General features: G+C 36.2%; 2 protein-coding genes across 2 annotated transcripts; both read right to left on the reverse strand.

Annotated features, from left to right (window-relative positions):
• Nucleotides 1-6573: 6573 nt before the first annotated feature.
• On the reverse strand, nt 6574-7539 carry LOC128101700 (olfactory receptor 4C15-like). The gene has a single exon (XM_052725016.1). The coding sequence runs from the start codon at nt 7507-7509 to the stop codon at nt 6574-6576; it is 936 nt and encodes a 311-aa protein (XP_052580976.1). The 5' UTR covers nt 7510-7539.
• An 11366-nt stretch (nt 7540-18905) lies between these two features.
• On the reverse strand, nt 18906-19895 carry LOC128100925 (olfactory receptor 4C15-like). Its single transcript, XM_052723665.1, has one exon. It carries the CDS (start codon nt 19869-19871, stop codon nt 18906-18908), a length of 966 nt encoding a protein of 321 aa, XP_052579625.1. The 5' UTR covers nt 19872-19895.
• Between the last annotated feature and the right edge of the window lie 2737 nt (nt 19896-22632).

A 22632-nucleotide genomic window follows, 5' to 3' on the forward strand; every position in this document is an offset into this window, starting at 1 on the left:
CATGCTTACTGTTGAAGAACAGAGTCTTTATAAGTAATGTGTGTATGTGAATATAAGTAAACATGCAGAAGCCAGAGGTCAATGTTTTGATGTCTGTTTTACTTCCTCTACAGAATTTCTGAGCCAGATTCTGTCACTGAACCTGGAGCTCATTCATGAGGCTAGACTGACTGGCCACTGAATTCTCCCACTCTCATGCCTTCACCTCCCCAATACTTAAATTACTTGTGTTATAGGCATTGACCATCACTTCTGGCTTCTTAGTGAGTTCTAGATCTTTTTGTAACAACTATTTTATAACTGAACCATCATCTCATCTATCAAGTTTATTTTGTTTTGCATATTTACTGAGATTGTTTTGTGCTTTGACTTTTTTATAAGTTGTATGTTTACTAAAGTCAGAGAATGAAGTGGATATGAAAATAATAATAATATATTAAAGAATAGCCAAAAAGGGAGAAATTGTCAGAGGCTCTGACAGAATAAAATATAAAAAGTGAAGATGAGCAAAGATCTCACCCATAGTAGGGATAAGAATTCAGAGATAGATGGGGGAGGATTAATATATATATTGAAATTTTCAAAGAACATTTTTATACATGAAAAAGAAAATGACAAAACAATTTTGAGCAAATCAGTATTTTAATCTGATGAATGTTTTAAGTATTTTCTGAATCATTTCTTTCCTTCTGTTATTTCTGTTCAAGTGTAAGTATGACTTTGTACTATTTGCTAATTTTATACACGCATATGTGTTTGTTTGATCACATCCATTCCTTCTAATCTCCTTTATCACCCCTATGGCATATTTCTCCTACCTTCATGTGCTCTGTTTATCAGCACATTGAGCACACTTAGTGTTGTATATGTGTACATGTGTGTATGACAATCTTCTGGGGCATGCTTAGTCTTACAGAGGCCATATACCTAAAGGTAACTAGCTCTCTCTTCTTCCCACAGTATCCATCTGTTGCCAATGGTTCCTCAGTTAAGGATGGAACTTCATGATGTCCTCCTTCATCCAGATTGGGAGACTGAATGGCTTACTCCTCTCAGAAGTTATGCATGTAATCACAGCCTCTTTGGTTTCATGTATACAACAGCTCTGTTGTGTCTTGTAAATACTCTCACCACAGAAATTCAGTATGTGTTTACTCCTTTTAAAATCATTTTATGTATGTGTATGTTTTAAGAATCTCCTACAGTACTAGGTTTCTGCTTTCTTCAAAAGTCTGTAGCATTAGTTCTCTCTCCCCACATTCCTTCCTGCTGTTGTTTGCTTTTATGTGTGTTTCGTTATTCATTTGTTTAATGCTTTATATTATGTATTTCTTACAATGTATTTGGCGTGGTTATCTTCCTCTGCTGATTGAAGTATTGATTGCAGCATTATAGGCTTAGCAATCATCATTTTTCATCTGTTTTAATCATGGGAAGTTTTTATTTCTTCTTCAATTTTAATGGATCGTTTTGCTGGGTAGGGTGCTCCAGTTTGACAGTCGTGATCTTTTATAATTTGGAACAAATCCTTCAGACCCTTCTAGCTTTATAGGATTTTGTTCAATAGTCTAGTGTTATTTCGATAAGCCTGTTTTTATAAACGATATGAATTTTATCTCTTGCAGCTTTTAATACCCTTTCATTATTCTATGTCTTTTATTTTTTAAACTATAATATGTTGTGGAGAGTAGACCAGTAGCCAGTGCTGGTCCTATTTGGTGTTCTGTATGCCTGCATGGACATCTATTTATCTACATTTGAGAAATTTTCTTCTATGATTTTATTGAAAATATTCTCCATGCCTTCAGTATTACCTTCTTCTATGCCATAATTTGAAGTTTAGGCCTTTTCATCATTCCCAAAAACTCTGAAATATTCTGCCCGTATTTTTATTTATTTCTTTTTAAAATATTTTTATTTTATAATTAATTTAATTTTACATATCAGCCACAGATTCCCCGTCCTCCCTCCTCCCACCCCCAGCCTTCACCCCCATCCACCCACCATTCCCACCTCCTCCAAGGCAAGGTCTACCCTGGGGAGTCAGCCCAGCCTGGTAGATTCAGTTGAGGCAGGTCCAGCCCCCTCTTTCCTGCACCAAGGCTGAGCAAAGTGTCTCAGCATAGGTGCTAGGTTCCAAAAAGGCAGCTCATGCACCAAGGACAGGTCCCGGTCCCACTGCCTGGGGGCCTCCTAAATAGTTCAAGCTCATCACTTATTCAGAGAGCCTGGTCCAGTTCCATGGGAGCTCCTCAGCTATTGATTCACAGTTCATGTGTTTCCACTAGTTTGGCTATTTGTTCCTGTGCTTTTTCCAATCATGCTCTCAATATCTCTTGTTCATATAATCCCTCCTCTCTCTCATCAATTGGACTCCTGGAGCTCCACCTGGGGCTTGGCCATGGATCTCTGCATCTGCTTCCATCAGTCACTAGATGAGAGTTCTATCATGACAGTTAGGGTGTTTGGCCATCTGATCACCATAGTAGGTCAGCCCAGGCACTGTCTCGACCATTGCCAGTAGTCTATAGTGGAGGTATCTTTGTGGATTTCTGGGGCCCTCTCTAGCACTCTGCTTCTTCCTATTCCCAGCAGTCCAATTAAAAAATGGGCTATAGAACTAAACAGATAATTCTCAACAGAAGAATCTCAAATGGCTGAAATACATTTAAGGAATTGCTCAACATCCTTAATCATCAGGGAAATGCAGATCAAAACGACTCTGAGATACCATCTGACATCCATCAGATGGCTAAAATCAAAAACACTGAAGACAGCTTATGTTAGAAAGGACGTGGAGCAAGGGGAACAGTCCTACACTGTTGGTGGGAATGCAAACTTGTGGAAATCAATATGGCACTTTCTTAGAAAATTAGGAATCAATCTCCCTCAAGACCCAGCTATACCACTCTTGGGCATATACCCAAGGAATGCTCAATCATACCACAAGGACACATGCTCAACTATGTTCATATCAGCATTATTTGTAATAGCCAGAACCTGGAAACAACCTAGATGCCCTTCAACTGAAGAATGGATAAACAAAATGTGGTACATATATCCAAATGGAATACTACTCAGCAGAGAAAAACAATGACATCATGAGGTTTTCTGGCAAATGGATGAAACTAGAAAATATCATCCTGAGTGAGGTAACCCAGACTCAGAAAGACAAACATGGTATGTACTCACTCATAAGTGGATACTAGATGTAAAGCAAAGGATAACCAGACTGCCACTCACAACTCCAAAGAGGCTACTAGTAAAAAGGACCCTAAGAAAGACACAGGGATCACCCAGTGACAGAGAAATGGATGAGAACTACATGAGCAAACTGGGGGTGAGGGGGGTTAATTTGAGAGCATGGGTCAGGGGAAAGAGAGCTTAAGGGAGCAGGAGGTCCCAGATGGATCAGGAACAGAGTGGGAGAACAAGGAAAGAGATAACATGATATTTATTTCTTATTAACATTTATTGTGTGATCCAATTGAGTGATTCCAAGTCTTCTAATCTGTCTTCCAGCTCTCAATCTGTTTTTTACCTGATTAATTCTGTTAGTGAAGCTCTACACTCATGCTTTTAGTTGGCATTTGAGTTCTTCATTTCCACCATATATTTAACTTTTCTTCAGAAATTCTATCTATTACATTATATTTTCATATCTTAGTCTTCTGCATTTCACCCAACTCTCTTTTTATTGTTCTTTTGGAGTATATTAATATTGTTTTTGAGTTGTTTGAATATAGTTAAAATGATTCTTTTGAATTGTTTGCATGATGTTCTTTTGGTTAATTACTATGGGCTTCATAACTTTAGAGAAGTAGAGATATGTTGTCTTGCAATCTTGTGCTACTGTTGTTACTGCTCTGGAGTTGCACTTCCGAAGGTTTTCTTTTGGGAACTGACACTGCTGGCTTCAGCTCTGTCCCTAACCCTCTTTTAGAAACCGTCTGCTATCTGTGTGAACAGACACTATCCAAGAGAGAACACACCCTTTGCAGGTATTCTGTTCTGTTACCTTCTGGAATGTCTCTCCAAATCTGGTTCCTCTCTCTTGAATAAGCTATAGTTAATAGGTCAGTGGGTACAGAAGTTCTTGGAAAGCAGAGGGTATATTCTGAATGCTTATATGTTTTGGAGGGGCAGGATCTACTTGAGACCCCTAGGAAGTGAGATCCTAGAGAAACTTGTGTCTTATGTGTTCCCAAAAGAGCACACCTAGTTTGAGGCTTGGAGACAGGGAATTCTGGAGGAGGAGTTGTCTGAAGGAGGAGCAGTCTAGCAGCACTTGGATATATCAAAGCTGAGGATGTCTATGGGTTAAGTAGAGTTATATTTGCACAACTATTAGAGAAGCAAAACCTCAAGGGAAATGGGTTGGATATGGGGAGACAAGGACAAAGTCTATCTGATGGGCAGGGAAAGAATACCCCCAGAAAACTGGACCAATGGGATGGTATGAGCATACTTAGTTTTTGATATGTGAAATGAAAGTCTTGGGGGAGCATAGTGGGCCTCTTCATTCTTTAAAATAAAAAGTAAGTTAATATTGCCTCCAAAAGATATGTATACACAGTGTAATTCTCAGCTTTACATTGATGATGTTTCTAAAAACTTATTTTTCTATTATTCTTTTAAAAATTTTGTGCAATAAGTTTAGAACATATCTATTATCTTAACCTCTACTCTTCCCAATTTCATACTCCATTCCCTTTACACACACACACACACGCACGCACGCACGCGCGCGCGCGCGCGCGCGTGCGTGCGTGTGCGTGTGTGTGTGTGTGTGTGTGTGTGTGTGTGTTTATATGCATCTACCACACTGCATTCAGAAGGTACTGTTCCCTTGCAGTCATCTAGTACCTCTGGCTTTTACAGTCTTTCTGGCCCTTCTTCCAAAATGATCCCTGAGCCTTTGGATGGAGGACTGTGGTACATGTTCCCTGTAGAACTGAAATTTTTTCAGTTTCTTATTCTCTGCACTTGGCTAGGAGTGGGTCTATGTGTTGATCACCATCTACTGTGAATAAAAGCTACTCTGTTAAAGTTGAGTTGTGCCTTAGCCTATGGATGTAACATTAAGTCACTGGGAGTCATTTTAATATTATGTCAATTTAACATAATAAAATTTTTAGGTTCTTTCCTAGGTCCTCTGACATGTCTAACCATAAGTTATTTGCCTTATAACTTAGTATAGATATTCATATTTTATCTGTCAATAAGTTCACACTGTAACTCAGAATGTGCATTAAATACTAATGGACCTACTTTTAAAAATAAACTCAAATGACACAGGAACAGCTGCATTTAAGTTTCTGTTTATGGCCCTTTCTCTGTATTTCTAGCTTCTGAGACCTATCAATAATACCTAGAAACCCATTTTTACTTTATTTTTCTCATTTTTTCCATATTTAAAATACATATTTATTTTTCAACATTTTAACAAATAATATGAATAGCAAGCATTTTAATATTAAAATTTCTTTCAACATTTCATTAGACTTGTAAGAGCATAAAATGTAAATGTCTTTAATTTTTATACAGCAATAATAAACAATCAATTAAAAGAAAATGTGAGCACAAACCAATTTTTTACTCCTAAATTAATGCATTCTCTATATAATAATGCAATCTCTTTCAATATGAGTAAATTCTAAATTGCATATCTATGTAAATATTGATTTCTTTATTCTTTTTTAAATTTTTTTGAAAATTTCTTACATGGGTGCTCTATTTATGTCATTTCTATCTATCAAACTCTTCCCCTCCTCTCCATCTCAAATTCATGACCTTTTCTTATGTCTTCATCAGTTATTTATCCTAATGAGTCTATTAAGTATTGTTCATACATAAATGTGTTAAAGAAGACCACTTGGGTTTGGATAACATACTAAAGGGTTTGTTTCCGGGTAAAATTGTTTTTTGCACTCTCAACAGATGATGTGACCTTGTAAAGTTTACCCCATCCACACTGATATGATATGTCATTAGTGTTGTCATTATTCGAGTTTGTTTTAAGCAACTCTATTTCTGATATTACATGGGTGCAACATAACAGTCATGCTAAGAAGACAAAATCTAGCATCAAGTGTCCTTGTCCTCTGATTCTTATAACCTTTATGTGTTCTCTTTTTTATATTGTTCCTAGATATATTTTTAGCTTACTTTGTGTGCTTATGTGTACATGTTCTCTCTCTCTCTCTCTCTCTCTCTCTCTCTCTCTCTCTCTCTCTCTCTCTCTCTCTCTGCACTTAATGAAGTTGGAGGATGCACTACCAGTGCATGAAGATCAAGAAAAGGGAGTTGAGTATCTTTATCTACTTTACTCTGTCTTATTTCCTTGGACAAGGTCAGGGAATGAACCTGGAACTTTCTGGGTTTCTGATAGATTTGCCTTCCAAGGTTCAACTGCATCTAATGTGTTTCAGTAATATCAGCAATGGGTTAAAAGGGCACTGCCATACTTGGCTATAGACATCACAATGGGGATACAAACAAAGTTCTATGGTTACACATCGCAGGCTCTGTTTCTCCAACAGAATCATCTCTTCAGCTAACATATTAACTATTTTAGTGTGCATCAGGAACCACTATAAAACTTCGCCACATTTTTCTCATAGCGTTTTTCATTTCCTTATTCCTGAAAGTATAAACCATAGGATTGAGCAATGGTGTCAAGACATCAGCAAATATAAATACATTTTTCTCCAAAGAGAATGGGGATGTAGGTCGTGCATATATTAATATGCATGGAACAAAGAACAAAACCACAACAGTAATATGGGATCCACAGGTGGAGAGAGCTTTACGTCTCCCTTCAGAACTGTGACCTCTCAGAGAGAACAAGATGACACCGTAGGATACAAGCAAAAAGGAGAAGATAATGATGCAGATAGACCCACTGTTGGCAAACACCAAAATGACAAAAATGCGTGTGTCCGTGCAGGCAAGCTTCAACAATGGGAACAAGTCGCATATGAAATGATCAATAAAATTGGGTCCACAGAAGGGCAATTGCAAAGTGAAGGCAATTTGTATAATAGAATGTAAGAAGCCCCCTGCCCAGGCAACCCCCACCAGAGTGCCACAGACCCTCCTGTTCATAATGGAAGAGTAGTGCAAGGGCTTGCAAATGGCCACATAGCGGTCATAGGCCATAGCTGCCAGGATGATCACCTCCACTGCACTGAAGAAGTGAACAGCAAACACTTGTGTCATGCAGCATTCAAAGGAGATGGTCTTTCTCTTATAGAATAAATCGACAATCATCTTGGGTGTGACAATAGAAGAGACACATGCATCCAATAAGGACAGGAATGACAAGAAGAAGTACATGGGCGAGCCCAGCAGTGCAGGGCTCCACACAATGGTCACCACAATTGTCATGTTGCCCCCAATAGTTGTAAGATAGAGCAACAAAAATACAACAAATAGTATTTTCTCAACTTTTGGGTTCTGTGAAAGTCCCAGGAGTATGAAGTCAGTGACAAAGCTCTGGTTTTGCATGATTCTCAAGAGGAAGATAAAGTAAAGTCTGTTCACATCAACCTGAAATAATGAAAAGAGATTGTTTCATTTAATTTGCAGTATCAGCATCAACAAATTGGTCCATTCTTTTGCAGAATTATCTTCACTATCTTTTATTACCCTTTGAAACAGAGTATTGGGATATTTTGTAGCACATTGCTGGATATATGGTAAAATGGAAAGAAAAACAAATTATTGGATACTTTAGATAAATTTTACATATTATAGCAGAAACCTTCCATGTATGGTAGAATACAGGAATAGTTTATCTTTGAAGGTTCAAATTTAATAATTCTCAAAGGACTTTTTGAAATGAAGTATTGGGCAATATTTGAAATCATATACCTGGTATGTAGTATTCTATAATTTATTAATTTTGTCTGCTATCTGCACTGAATGAGGCAGTGCCATAAAACCTACAGAAAATCACTGGATCAGAACCTTTCTCCCAACAGAAGAAGAAATGAAGGCACCTTGGGGCACTCCAGAAAATCCTGACTACATTTTGAACTGTGTTTCAAACTATGAGGTGGGAATAGAAATTGAAATGAACTAATCTAATCTTCATTTAAAAAAAAAAGCTACGTGGGCCAGTGTTTATTATTACACATGATACAACTATTAAATAGTTAAAATTTTACTTACGTCTCATCAGATAATTATTAATTATCTTCAGAATAATTATGTTGTCATGACAACTAAATGAAACTAATGCAAAAAAAAGTAACTGCTCAGGACACAGGCCTTTGTCAACAATATGTGGCATGGGCTATTGTTGCTATTTTTATGAAAAATTTGAACTAAAATGGAAAGTTTAAACAACAAAAGATACTAAGTGTTTTGTTTTTGTTTTTTAAGAGGCTAGCTCTTTCCTTTTCAGACATCAACAGGGTGAAGAGTGAGATTGTTTTTCTCAATGAGAACTTCAGTTGGTCTTTTTGTGGTCTCCCTCTCTCTTTAAAATGTAAAGAATCTTCTTCCTTTGTTTGTGTGTTAAGGTGTCTTGAAAATGGCAGCAGAGTAAAGGATAAACCAACCACCAACACTTGAAAATTACTGAAAACCATATAGCAGAAATGATGAAAAATAGTTGAATATAATTTAGACTCCCAAGATTTGTTTATTTGCCAATTATTAATAAAATTGAAACTTGTGTAGGGGTTGGAGAGGATGGGTCAACATTTCAGAGTACTTTCTGCTATTCCAGAAGATCTGTGTCATTTCCCAGTATACTTACATCCAAATAAATAAGTTCTAAAAATTCAACCTTGTCTATTAAGTAAATACTATTATATAAGAAATATGGCTAAAGATTATATGAATTTACTATAAAACATGTTTATTAGCAACTTGAATGCTCATCCACAAAGATTATGAAGACTAAAGTGGGGTGAACAAAGAACTTCAAGGAATATAAAGTCCCAAAGCATATTATACCTGCAGTGAAACTCCAGAAGATTTAAAGGTGGGAGAGCTGTGTGGGAAAGGAGATAGGAGGAGTTGGAGGAAGGAAAGAGGAAGAAAATGATACAAGTTTATTATAACAAAAAATTAAAAGACTCAAGTAAACCTATATATATATAGGTTTACTTTATATATATATGGAGAGAGAGAGAGAGAGAGAGAGAGAGAGAGAGAGAGAGAGAGAGAGAGAGAGAGAGAGAGAATATAAGGGGAGGATATAAAAAAACATACTTTAAATTCATTAGACTTGTGCTTAGCTCCAAACCAACCCCCCTTTACTATGTCCCTTTTACTTTATTAGCAGGTTACCTGATGTTCCCGAAATTCCGAAAAGCTCAGCTTTCACTTCTGTAAATTTTCCTTATAGGAATGAGATCAACAGGACTTACAGGGCAGCACTTTTGTTTCAGGTAGCTTTCCTGAAGAGAGCACCATGTGGAGTAGGAACTTGAAAGGAAAACAAGCCCTATGTCTTAGTTAGGGTTTTTATTGCTGTGAAGAGACACTATGATCACGGCAACTCTTATAAGGAAAGACATTTAATTGGGATGGCTTGATTACAGTTTCAGAGATTCAGTCCATTATTATCATGGCAAGGAGCATGGCAGCATGCAGGCAGATGTGGCGCTGGAGCTGAGAGTGCTACATCTTGCAGGCAACAAGATGTCAACTTGTATCCTGAGCATAGGAAACCTCAATGCCCCACAGTGACATACTTCCTTCAACAAGCTCATACACACTCCAACAAAGCCACATAACCTAATAGTGTCATTTCTATGACATTATGGGGGCCAGTTACATCCAAACTACCACACCCTATGTTCATCTAAAAGTTAGGTAAATTTCAACTTCTTTCATGTCCTATTTAAAAGGATCACTAGTTACAAACAAAACAGTGCCACCTTATTTCCAATAAAGCAATTTCTAAAATTTGTGTTAAACTATCTATTGAAATGTACAGCAGGGTTTGGTTTTATTATCACAAGGGTAATGGATTATAAATCATTTAGAAAATAATTGGCCTAATCCAAGGTTCACACTGAAATGAATTTTCAAAGCTAAAATAATATTGACTGAAAAGTAAGCTAAAAATAAATAAAATTTGTTGTTCAGATTAGACAAGTGTATTGAGTTTTCTTCATAATCTTGACTACTGCATGCAGAGTAAAGCTGTGTATCAGAATCAAGTGAATCCATGTAAGTGATATGATGGAACCTTCTGTTCTATCTTATTTGTGATTATCTTAAATTAGGTCAAAATCTAATGTGCTGAGGATGAAAGAGTAAGTGATCAGTCCTATGTGTAACAACTCTGAGGTTCTGGATACTGGTAGAGTTCCTATGTCTCACTGTCTAGGACCACACCCGTATGCATATGGGCAACACTACCTTGATACAGTGAATTATCAAAAAAAAAAAAAAACAAGAGAATTATAATGTTGCAAGAGGTGTGTTGCATTTCACTTGGGAGGATTTGAAGAGTGGAACGAGGGCAGATAGGATAGTGTTCAATAGCATACATGTATCAACTTTTTAAATATATAGAAAAACCGAAAGTATATTAAAATTAGACTAAACACTCTGGTAAGTAGAAGGAAAATTGATCACTCTTAAAAAACAAAACAACAACAAAAACCCAGTTTCAGTGAAATACATTATTTACCACAGGGGGAAAAAAAACCTAACAGACTGCAAGATTTGGATCCATGAAAAACAAATTGATAGTTGTTTACTTTGGTGGGGAATTGACAAGGTCTAAGGCAAACAAGGCTGGACTCATACTTACCATTTAGGTTACGGTGATCTTAAACTCCTCTACAGTCAAAGGCTGGAATTAAAACATTTCCACAGTTTTGTATCAAGATATTCTGCATACTACATTGTAAGGGACATATGAGTGTTTATTTCATGATTATTTTAAAGATCTGTAATACATGGTGATGTGAAAACTGAATCAGTCAAAAGACAAATGTCTTTTCAAATATGTATTTTAAAAGTTACATCAATTAAAATAAAATTGGTTTATTCCAATAATACTTTTAGAAAACATATCAGGAAGTATCTCAAAACCACAAGTCTGTTTATCTTTGTATTAGTAAACTCAGTCTTCATTATATATTCTAATAATGAAATGAGATGATGATCCATTGTCAAGTTCGAACACAGAAATATCTAAATCGCTCCTAACAGGGTTGATTTGTAGACAATGAAACTACAACTCACTATCACATCATACTACTAATGAAACACTAGTAACATGAAGATCTCAACTATAAAGCATTTTTATGGTGAGCTACGTCAGAAATTCAAGGAAAATTTCGTGACCATTTAGTGATATTTTACTACATTTTACAGTGTAGAAGTGAATTATGAAATTATATACATCTTATAATACATAAGTTGCTAGTATCATAAAATATTTTGAATTAATCATTAAAATTAAAATCCCCAAAATTAATTTTCTTTGAAGTTCTGAAAAGGTTGTGAGGTTTGTAGGTCATTCACCATAGTAGTGAACTCATATGCTGACAGTGTAACATCTGACATTAATGTTCTGAGCAATTATAATTTTATCTTAAATGGCCATAATGCTGAGACAACCCTCTCCCATCCCCTTATAATCTTGAATTTCAAATCCATATTTTTTATGTAAGGACCAACTGACTCTGCCAATGTTTCTCCTGAACATCCCATGCCCTTTTTACCCCTAAAAGTCATGTAGTTGAATAACTAAAGGCTGTTCTTGATCTTTTCCTTATCACAAAAGGAGCTGTGGTCTCTGTGCCATCTCCTTGAGGAGTGACATTGGGAAGAGTTCCTCTATGTACTCAGCTGTGCACATTACCCCACTGTTTCCTTCCCATCCTTGATAGCATTAAAGCTAATTATCATGCTAATCTGTGTATATAAGCACCACGTACTAAGCAACTGAACCACTGGAGCACATCCAATCAATACATAGATAAGAAGATTACTTTGTTAATGTAAAGTGTGAATAATATTCAAAGCTATCAGAGAGATTAGCAGAAATATTATTCTAGGTGGTTGGTTTACATATATTTCAATCAAAATACTGTTATCATCAATGATAATAAAATCTTACTTAAAATTATCTTGATGGTAAATTTCATAAGACACTCATATTCTTATTTCAGACAGTTAAGTACCAATAAAATATTGCTTGCTTATATCTGTAGCTATGGAAACTCCTCTTGGCAGCTCTCCAGGAAATACTTTCTTTGGGTAACTAATGCTTTTCCTCTTTTCATGATTGCTCTGCAGAGTCCTCTAAATGTCTAAACACTCCTTGTCTTTCTATTTCTGAAATGTAGGGGAAAGGACTTTCCCCTGCTTCCTATCACCTCCTTCAGAACAGATTCAGAAATGTATCTTTTGATGTCTTGGTGATTTGGACACTTTTAAGGGATCAGGCCAGGACTAAAGCACTACAGCTGTTCTGAACTTCATCTAAGATTTTCCTGAGGCAGAAATCTAGTGTTGGAGGAAATTTAGTGTTCTTAATTCATAGCATTCCTTCTCTGCCCTTCTCTGACCATAATGTCCTTTCCTGAACCATGTGTTACTATGTAGCAGTGTAAAAAGACCATTTTATATTTGTTTGCAATATTGTATAGAATTTAGTACAGCACTTCAATGCACCATGACCAGTGATGCTTATTCAATCTCAAAGCATACCACATTTATGTCCAAACATAGGAAAGGTCATTTTTACTCACCATAGTTGAATATGCACAAGGGAAAACAGGTAAAGTTTATATATATTTGCAATATATATATTGCAAAGCATTGATGCTTTGTACATTACTTGATTTCTGTGTAGAGATGAAAAGGTGAAAAAATGCTTCATTACATTAAACATGAAGAAATTAATAGTCAAAGGGAAGGAAGAAAAAATGCTACGCAAGAAAGCAAGCAAGGAACATTATTAAGAGGAGGGAGAGAGAGAGGAGGAAGGGAAGGAGAAAGGGGAAGGAGAGGAAGAAAGAAGGAAAGAAGGAAGCAGAAGGAAGAAAAGTCTCCACTCTCTCACAACTGCTATTTATTGGGCACTTGGGCAATTACTACTTTTAAAGGCTCTTTTTTGGGCTTCTCGATTATCACTTTTACTAGATTCTGTACGCCTGGCTTGGGGTCATAAAATCAGCTTTGTGAGTAAGGTAGATAGATGTATATAATACCCTCAAGGACCCAGTTATGAAGTAAAACCCTCAATGCTTTCATTAACCACACAATACCCTGAGCAAAAATTAAACAAACAATCAAATTTTAACATGCCTTTTCACAATCAAAAATCCATCTCTGAAAGTGTAAAAATGTGTTTATGAGTCTTACCATGTGATATTTTGATGAAAAATTAGGAGACAGCCAGCTCTTCTTCCCTATTGTGGTAGTCCATTCAGTGGTAACCAAAAGGCAATGTTTGTTGCCAACGCTTCTTTCCAGTCTAAGAGCTATACCAGTGAAGATGGAGAATGCTAGCCATGTTCCTTTCATGCACTCTTAGCCACATTTTAAGGATAAAGGCAAAAAATAGAGCCAAAAATCCCTCCTTAATTGCAACTGGAATTTAATGTGGGTTCCCTGAGAGGTGCTCTGCCTCTGAGACTTGCTCTTAGCTCCCCTAGGGTTTGAACGATTTTGTGCCCCATAAGTGGCTGAGATACAATATTGTATACTTTTTTAACTAGGTAGGGTTTTTGTATTTATATTTACATCAAAATTCATCCTGAAAAAGTTCTTTGGGAGATTTTATTGATGATGCTTTTGTGTACCATCATGTCAAGGAACAGAAGAGTTGTATAATGGATAGGATACAGTGTCGATGGGTAGAATTTAAGTTAAATTCCTATATGTTCATCCAATGTAACAGATGAGTTTTGACATAAGGGTCTATTTATTAATCTATAAGATAATACGAGGGCTGGAGAGATGACTCCGAGGGTAAGAGCACTGGCTGTTCTTCCAGAGATTTTGAGTTCAATTTCCAGCAACCACATGGTGGCTCACAACCATCTATAATGTGTTCTGGTGCCCTCTTCTGGCCTGCAGTACAGGCATACATGTAGGCAGAACACTGTATACATAATAAATAAATAAATAAAACTTTAAAAAAAAGAGGGAATAATATGAACTGTTCTGGGGAAAAACTGGTATGGCCAGTATGAATAGCAATGTCTCTATTTCCTCTATGAATATTTTGTTTCATTTTTATTATTTTTGATGATTTCACAGATATGTATAATATATCATAATAGCCACACATCACCATCTCTTATCCCCTTCCCATCCTGGTGACTACCTTCTTTCCAAATAGTCCTTCTATATTCCTGTACTTTACTTTTGACTCAATGATATTAGGGTTGCTTTTATGAACATCAGTAGAGGATTATTATGTTCAATTTCCCTATGCCTACATAATTGAAAAAAAAAGATACACCTTTCTCAGGAGCTTTGACTACAAATATGGTACCAGATGTACAATACTGCTGACACTTCCAGATGTGGCCTGAACCCCATGCTTGTCTCACAACTATATGAGTGTGTCCTGAAAAACGGGAAGCACTTTCATGGGAATTCTTTCCAGGAGCAGCACAGTCCTTCGGGTATATCCTGAGATCACACTCTCTTCTTTCAAATAAGTTCACTTTTCCCTGTGTTGGAGCCTTTCATGGGTGGAGTCATGCCCTTAGGTCTAATTTGCCATTATCACAGTTCAGAGAAGGATGCTTCTCTATAGCAAATATCACTCCCTTTTTAAGCACACATCTTGCTGTGAAATTTAACTAGACAGAGCTCTTTTCTTACTTGAAAAATTATACTTTTAAAAATTATTTTTTGCCCAATTTTCTGCTCTCTTTCACCGAAGACTATGGTATGCGCAATAAAATATAGCAAATGTTCACTTGTCCTGAAATTTCTTCTTCCAAATAAATTAGTTCATTATCTTTAAATTCAACTTCACTCAAGCACAGAACATGGGCAGAATGAAGCGAGATTCTTGACAAATATATTACAGAAAAGATAAATTTTCAGTTTCGTGAGGGAGTTTTTATTTCCCCTGAAGACATCATGGGATAGCTCTCGACTACCTTCATTTCTTTCAGTAGCTGGTTTTCCAAGCTTCTAAAATAAAGACCTGCCAAAAATAATTTTACCTTTAGCATACTTTGCTAGCACACTATAACAAGTTCTTCCCAACTGCTGCCATGTTTATCAAAGCAACAACCTTGCCCCTTGTACCACTTATGCATATTACTTGCTTTTCTTCTTCCTGATACCAACTCCATGTTAACAGACCCTTAAAGTGGAAATACTTTATTGTGGCCCACAATTTGGGAATATAATCCATCACAATGGGGTGCCATAACTACCACTGTAGTTAGAATTGAGTCATGAAATGCTGGAGTGAGTTATACAATTTAAGGCTCCTGCAAGAACAAAGAGTGCTCTTAGATGCTGAACGATCTCTCTAACCCAAGATGTTTGTATTTACAATAGTAAAAATTATTGGAATCTTGTAAAGTTCAAAACAGAAAATAAAAAATTATATGGAATCATAATCATGGATTTAAAAGCTTCTGACAGATGAAGATAGCCCCCATCCCTTGTAAAATGTATCTAGCATTCTATAATTTTCCAATTACATAAAATTCCATTTTAATACATTAAATTTGAAATTCTACTAATGTCTGGTTTAGCTAATATTCCTAGGATAAAATAAATGGCCACACTGAAATTGGGAAAGTAGTCATTTATATGACTTCTACTTCCATATTATTTTCCTTCACAGAGGGAAGTAGGGGTGCGAACTCAAGCAACCTGGAAGTAGAAATTCAAGGAACCTGGAGGCAGGAAGTGAAACAAAGACCATGGAGGAACATTGCTTACAGGCTTGAACACCTGGATTTCTTGATTTGCTTTCTTATACACCCAAGGACCGCCAGCTCAGGAGTGGTACTGCCTTGGTGGGTGGACTCTTCTATAACAATTACCAATCAAGGAAATACTCACAGGCTTGCCTTCAGGGCAGTATGATAGAGATGTTTTCTAAAGTAATGTTCTATCTGCTCAGGTGACTCTATCTTGTGTCAGGTTGGGAAAAAATACATAACCAAATAAGTTCTAAAGATGAACAACTGAATTTCATTGTAAATATCTTTCACTTCTTTGGTAAAATTTCTTCCAAGATATATTTTGAGGCTATTTGAATCATATTCATTCCCTGATTTCTTTCTTCATAGGTTTGTTGTTTATGTTCAGGAAAGTTACTCACTTTTGTGTGTCTATTTTGCATCCTGCTACTTTGATAAAAGTTTTTTTTAAGCAGGTACACAAATTTTCTGGTTGATGTGTGTGTGTGTGTGTGTGTGTGTGTGTGTGTGTGTGTGTGTGTGTGTGTGTAAAATAATATCATGTGAAAATAAGAATACTTGAGTTCTTTCCTATTTCTTTTACAAATCCAGTCAGACGTATTCTATATACATTGTTCAGAAACTGTTTTTGACACAAATTGTGCTGGTACATTTTTCTGAATGTATCTCTTGATCCCAAAGAGACTAAACTTTTGACATATCTGAAAGAAAGATAATGATATTCTTTGAGATCATTTGACTATGGACTTGACCTTCTATCCTAGGGTGTACTCAGCCTATTTAAGTTTAACTTGCCTCTAAGACAACAATGTAAACTACTATACATATTTCCCATCTAATAAGCTTTTCAAACTAAGATAAATTCATAGATTTACTATTATATTTATGTACAGTCCCATGCTCCTAAGACAGTGTAATGTATGTCTGTGTTGGGATAATCATTTCCTGAAAGTAGCCAAAAGTTGAAAACAGACTAAAACAAACAAAATCCCATAAATATTTGAAAAGCGTGTTCAGATAGGCTGATAACATACGTTTGCAGTTTGGGTTACCCTTCTGGATCAACTGGACTCAGTAAGTCAGTTCTTCCCTTGAAAAATCCTTACAAAGAATCTCTTATCACTTTTCTATAACATATCTTCTGTGCTTTTCAATGACCACAGAGCAAGCCCCTTTCTTGGTCACAGGAACAGACACAGCAGAGACTGGCACAGACATGGAAACAAAACATAGACAATACATCAGATGGAACTAAAGCCAGGCGGACTGGACACACACAACAGATAACTCACAACAGTCACCACAAACTACAGACAGGCACAAAAACAGGGAAAGACATAAGGAATTCAATTTCAGGCTCGCTCTGCCTCAAACTAATACAAGAGAGAGTTTATGTCTCTGTTCTTTAATGTGACATCTACACATTTTGAAACTTCCTGTGTTTTTTTAATCATTAACTGATAGACCAAATCTTAGTTCTGTATTTTTTCCCAATAGGAAGTCTCATGTGTCTTTTGTAATATCATGTATATTATCTCTGGCAGTTAAAATCATTGAGAAACAAACACTATTAATATTTACCATTTTTTTTTACCATAAAATTCAGTTACTTGTTAGTGTTGTTGATTCTGAGCAGAAGGTGTTTAACAGTAAGTTAATTTTCTGCAAATTCCTTTTGACAATATGAATGTAAGAAAACATAACCATAAAGTGACATAAAATGTCTAAATTTTAATGATATTGATTGATAAGTTTAAAAATGTAATTATCATTTGTGCACACAAAGTTAAGAATCTTAAAATCACATAATAAATTGACATTTTGGAAACTAGTTTTAAATCTGCTTGCTTTGGCTTCTTTTCACTCTGTAAAGAGTGGGGGACATGTGCTCACTGTGTCACGGTCTTTGCAATGGCATGGCTAGGACAGTAACGCCCCACAAGCACTTTTTGTTGTATAGAAATAGGAGGTCTACATAGGTATTTATCTAATCAGGTCCCAGAGCTCATTGGGATAAGATAGTCCCATCACTCAAGAGAAATTACAGCTGGTCTCAAGGATTTTATCAGTGAAGACGTTGAAGGAGTAACTCGTGTTTCCTTCCAGACATGAATGGACCCACCTTAAAAGTTAGGGACACCTGGAGGTCAGGTTCTGGCTCTCTCTCTCTCTCTCTCTCTCTCTCTCTCTCTCTCTCTCTCTCTCTCTCTCTCTCTCTCTCTCTCTCTCTCTCTCTCTCTCTCCTCTCCCAGCTTCTGAAGTCTCAATTTGTCACTTAGAAACCTGTTTTCTCTTGGAATAACTTTATTATTTTTCTTGTCCAAATACACATTTATTTTGTCAAACAAGTTTTTAAATGAAGCATAGTATTAATAGAAAGCAGACAAATATTTAAGACATTTTGAATATGCGATTAACAAATGAGAGGATGTAACTGAATTGCTTTTATTTTTATATAACATTGCCAAATTATCAATGCAGAGTAAAAATGTGACCCTAGAAACTTATTCACATTCCCACTACTGATGTCTTCTGTATCAAATTGTATCAAATGATGTTATTTCTTTATAAAAAATTAATGCTTTATTTGCCCAATAAAATATTAAGTTCTTTATTCTTTACATTTAACAGTATAATGTTTGTTTGCTTATATTTGTGTGTGTGTGTGTGTATCTGTGTGTGTGTGTATGCGTGTGTGTGCGTCTGTGGTACACATGTTAGTGTACATAAAGGATGAATGGTTTTTGTATCTGTGAACATTCATGCAAAGCCAAAATAAGGGGCTAACTATGAGTATTTATTGCATTCTGCCCCATTTTCTTAAGGCAAATCTCCAATGAAGCTTGAGGTTACTGTTTCTCAAATATATACTCCGTGAAGCAAAACCCTGGGATCTATAAATCTCCCATTTACCAGTACTAGAATAAAGTGTGCTTCCATGCTTAGACTCTCACATGAGTTCTGGAATTTAAAAATCTTGTCCTCATGCTGACAAAGCAAGTGTTCTTACCCATTGATTCATCTCCCCACCAGTGTAAAAGCAATATTAAAACCTAAAAAAAAAATCACTTTCAATCTCTTCCACATTTTTCTCATGGCATTTATCATTTCCTTATTCCTGAATGTGTAAACCATAGGATTGAGCAATGGTGTCAGGACGTTGACAAATATAAGTGTGTTCTTCTCAAAGGAGAATGCAGATGTATCCCGTGCATATATTAATATGCACGGAACAAGGAACAAAACCACAACAGTAACGTGGGCTCCACAAGTGGAAAGAGCTTTACGGCGACCTTCAGAACTGTGGCCTCTCAGAGAGAACAAGATGACAACATAGGAGACAAGCAATAAGGAGAAGATGATGATGCAGATAGCCCCACTGCTGGCAAACACCAAAAGGACAAATATATGAGTGTCAGTGCAGGCAAGCTTCAGCAATGGAAACAAGTCACACATGTAATGATCAATGACATTGGGTCCACATAAAGGCAGCTGCAATATGAAGATAATTTGTACAATAGAATGCAAGAAGCCTCCTGCCCAGCATATTGCCACCAAAATACTACAGAGCCTCCGGGTAAGGATGGAAGAGTAATGCAAGGGCTTGCAAATGGCCACGTAACGGTCATAGGCCATGGCTGCTAGCACAACCATTTCTGCCCCTGAGAAGAAATGAACTGAAAACAATTGTGTCATGCAACATTCAAAAGAGATGATCTTCTTCTCACTTAAGAAGTCTATAAGCATCTTGGGTGTGACAGTAGAAGAAACACATGCATCCAGGAAGGACAGGAATGCCAAAAAGAAGTACATGGGGGATCCTAGCAGTGCAGGGCTGTAGAGGATGGTCACCACAATGATCATGTTGCCCCCTACAGTTGCAAGGTAAACCAACAAGAAAAAAACAAACAGTATTTTCTCAACTTTTGGGTTCTGAGAAAGACCCAAGATTATGAACTCAGTGACAAAACTCTGGTTTTGCATGATTCTCAAAAAGATAGCAAAAATAAACTTTCTTCACACAAATCATCAATTGTTAAAAAATGTTTCTCATATGCTTATATTTTCACCAACAAGATAGTATATACTTATGCAAATTATCTTGATTAATTCTATTACTATTGAAAATAAAGTATTAGAAAAATGAAGGATATAGTTATATCACATAAATTGAGAAAAACATAAATTATATATTTATATAACTTTAAAGAAACCACATTTTAAATTTCAGTTATGAACACATTCACTTGTGTGAGAGGAGAAGTCTAGTGTAACTGTATTATCAGCTCTTGAAGTGAATATTAAAAGACATTTTATAACATTTATAAACTAGATATGAATAAAAGGCCATGGCTGAGTAGCCCACAATGACTTGTCAGTGAACCGCCTTATACAATAATAGAATAAGAGGCAAATGTACATTTAGGTGCACACAAAATCCTGGCTACCTTTTAAATTTGTTTAAAACTAAGAGATATATTGTTACCTCAAATAATAAATTATTCTTCAAAAAAGAAATTCTGGTTCACGCCTTTAATCCCAGCACTAGGGAGGCAGAGGCAGGCAGATCTTTGTGAGTTCAAGACCAGCCTGGTCTATAGAGTGAGATCCAGGAAAGGCACAAAGCTACACAGAGAAACCCTGTCTCGAAAAACCAAAAAAAAAAAAAAAAAAAAAAAAAAAAAAAGAAAAAGAAAAGAAATTCTGTAAGAAGTATCTAGCACTATAAATGATAGATCTATATAGAAAGAATTAATTTTTCACTTTTATTTCACTTTAAAGTGTGACCAAAACATTATAAAAATAATCTTCTTGTCATCAAATCTAAGAGAAATACCAAAAGAAATTTCTCCTGTTCTGGTCTCAATCTCCTGGACAAACAGTATATGACATTGTTAGTGTTTCATTTGTCTGATATTCTAATCTAAATATAAGACCAAACAAACAAGGAATGGTTAACTTATATGTTCTAAGACCCAGGAGGTCTCCATGGAATCAACTTAATGACAGGAAGATTGTTTATCTTAGTTATAGCAGCACTGACAGTTGTTCTTGCTATTCTCCTTCTCTGAATTACCACAAAAGCATCTTCTTATTTTGTTCCTATGTGAGTGATGAAGGTTCAGAAAGTGATGGTCCAAAATCACTTATATAAAAATTGGTGATACCACACAACTGAAAAAGAGAAATTATGCATTGAATTAATTTTAGTCTTGAGACACAATTATATGTTACTTACTCATGCAGTGTTAAGTTGTTTAAGCAAGTATTATTTGATAAGACAAATGGTTGGAAATATGTATGAGCTTATTATAAAGCATATTCATAAACAGCCTAACTGCTCATCTCCAAGTCATTGTAAAAGAAGTCAAATTGAATATGTGAAAATGTTTCTCATGGTCACATGACCTAAAAGTTATAGGTATAATTCATTCTCTTGAAAACATATCTGCTTCATACATAGTAAGCTCCTCCATAGAAATTTAGGAAATATTCCAGATTTTACATTCATTTGCTCTCCTACTCACACCTTCAAAGGCCATTTGTTTCCTCTCCTGTCTGTACAACCTAATTTCACTGGAAATAATGTTTTAGTCTATGAGCATTGTCTGGTTTATGCATGCATATATAGAAATATACAAGTGGACATCATACATTTTTGGCTAAAATTTTGTGAGTAAAAATAATGCAGTTCTATTGAAATGAAAGATTGTGGTAATTTTAAAGGCAATAATCAAAATAGATCAGAAAAAAATTACTTGCAGTATCTACACAGCTCATTAAAGATGGAGAAGTTGAGTTGGTGCCTACTTAGAGCTTTCTTCCCTATGTTCCAGCATCTTCTGTACAAGAACATACTCTGCAAGCTTTAAAATGAGAAACATAAACAACAAGCCAGTCACAAAGACTTTATCTACAAGATATGCTAGGGCAATATTTGCACAAAGCCTTTGGGAGAAAACAACAATGACTAATTTGACTTAAAGCCCACTGCATGAGATGGAACCCATACCCAACACGGCTTCAATGACCAAGAACTAGAAACTAGATAGTGCAGGGACCTAGATTAAAGCCAAATAATACTAGTCTAGATAATTTTTTTTTTTTTTGGTTTTTTCGAGACAGGGTTTCTCTGTGTAGCTTTGGAGCCTTTCCTGGAACTCACTCTGTAGACCAGGCTGGCCTCGAACTCACAGAGATCCGCCTGCCTCTGCCTCCCGAGTGCTGGGATTAAAGGCGTGCGCCACCACCGCCCGGCTGATAATTTTTTTAATGTAGTGATAAAATGACTCTTAATGAAATTTTGCTACTAACAGTACATGAACAGTACCTTGTTCAGCTATGAGCAGAGAAGCTTCCTCTTACAGCAGATGGGAACAAATATAGGAACCCAAAGATACACATTATGCAGAGAGTAGGAGACCTTGGAAGTTTTAGCCCTAAATGGGATGTCTCCATCAAATCCTTCCCTTCAAAGCTAAGGGAATTGCATGCAAGGGGAAGCAGAAAGAATGTAAGAGCCAGAGAAAGGCTCTTTAAATCAACAGGAACAAAACTCATATGAACTCAAAGAGACTGAACCAGAATGCATGGGTCAGCACCAGGTACTTTGACATATATTATGACTTCTAGATTAGTGCTTTTATGAGATTCCTGAGTGTACAAGTGGGCGGGTGTCTGTTTTTTGTGCCTTCTCTTTGGCCCTTTTCCTTCTCTTGGTTTGTCTTGTCCAACTTGAATGTGA

Source organism: Peromyscus californicus, unplaced genomic scaffold (assembly GCF_007827085.1).
Source record: "Peromyscus californicus insignis strain IS unplaced genomic scaffold, ASM782708v3 Scaffold_7__1_contigs__length_154581171, whole genome shotgun sequence".
Classification (NCBI taxonomy): Eukaryota; Metazoa; Chordata; class Mammalia; order Rodentia; family Cricetidae; genus Peromyscus; species Peromyscus californicus.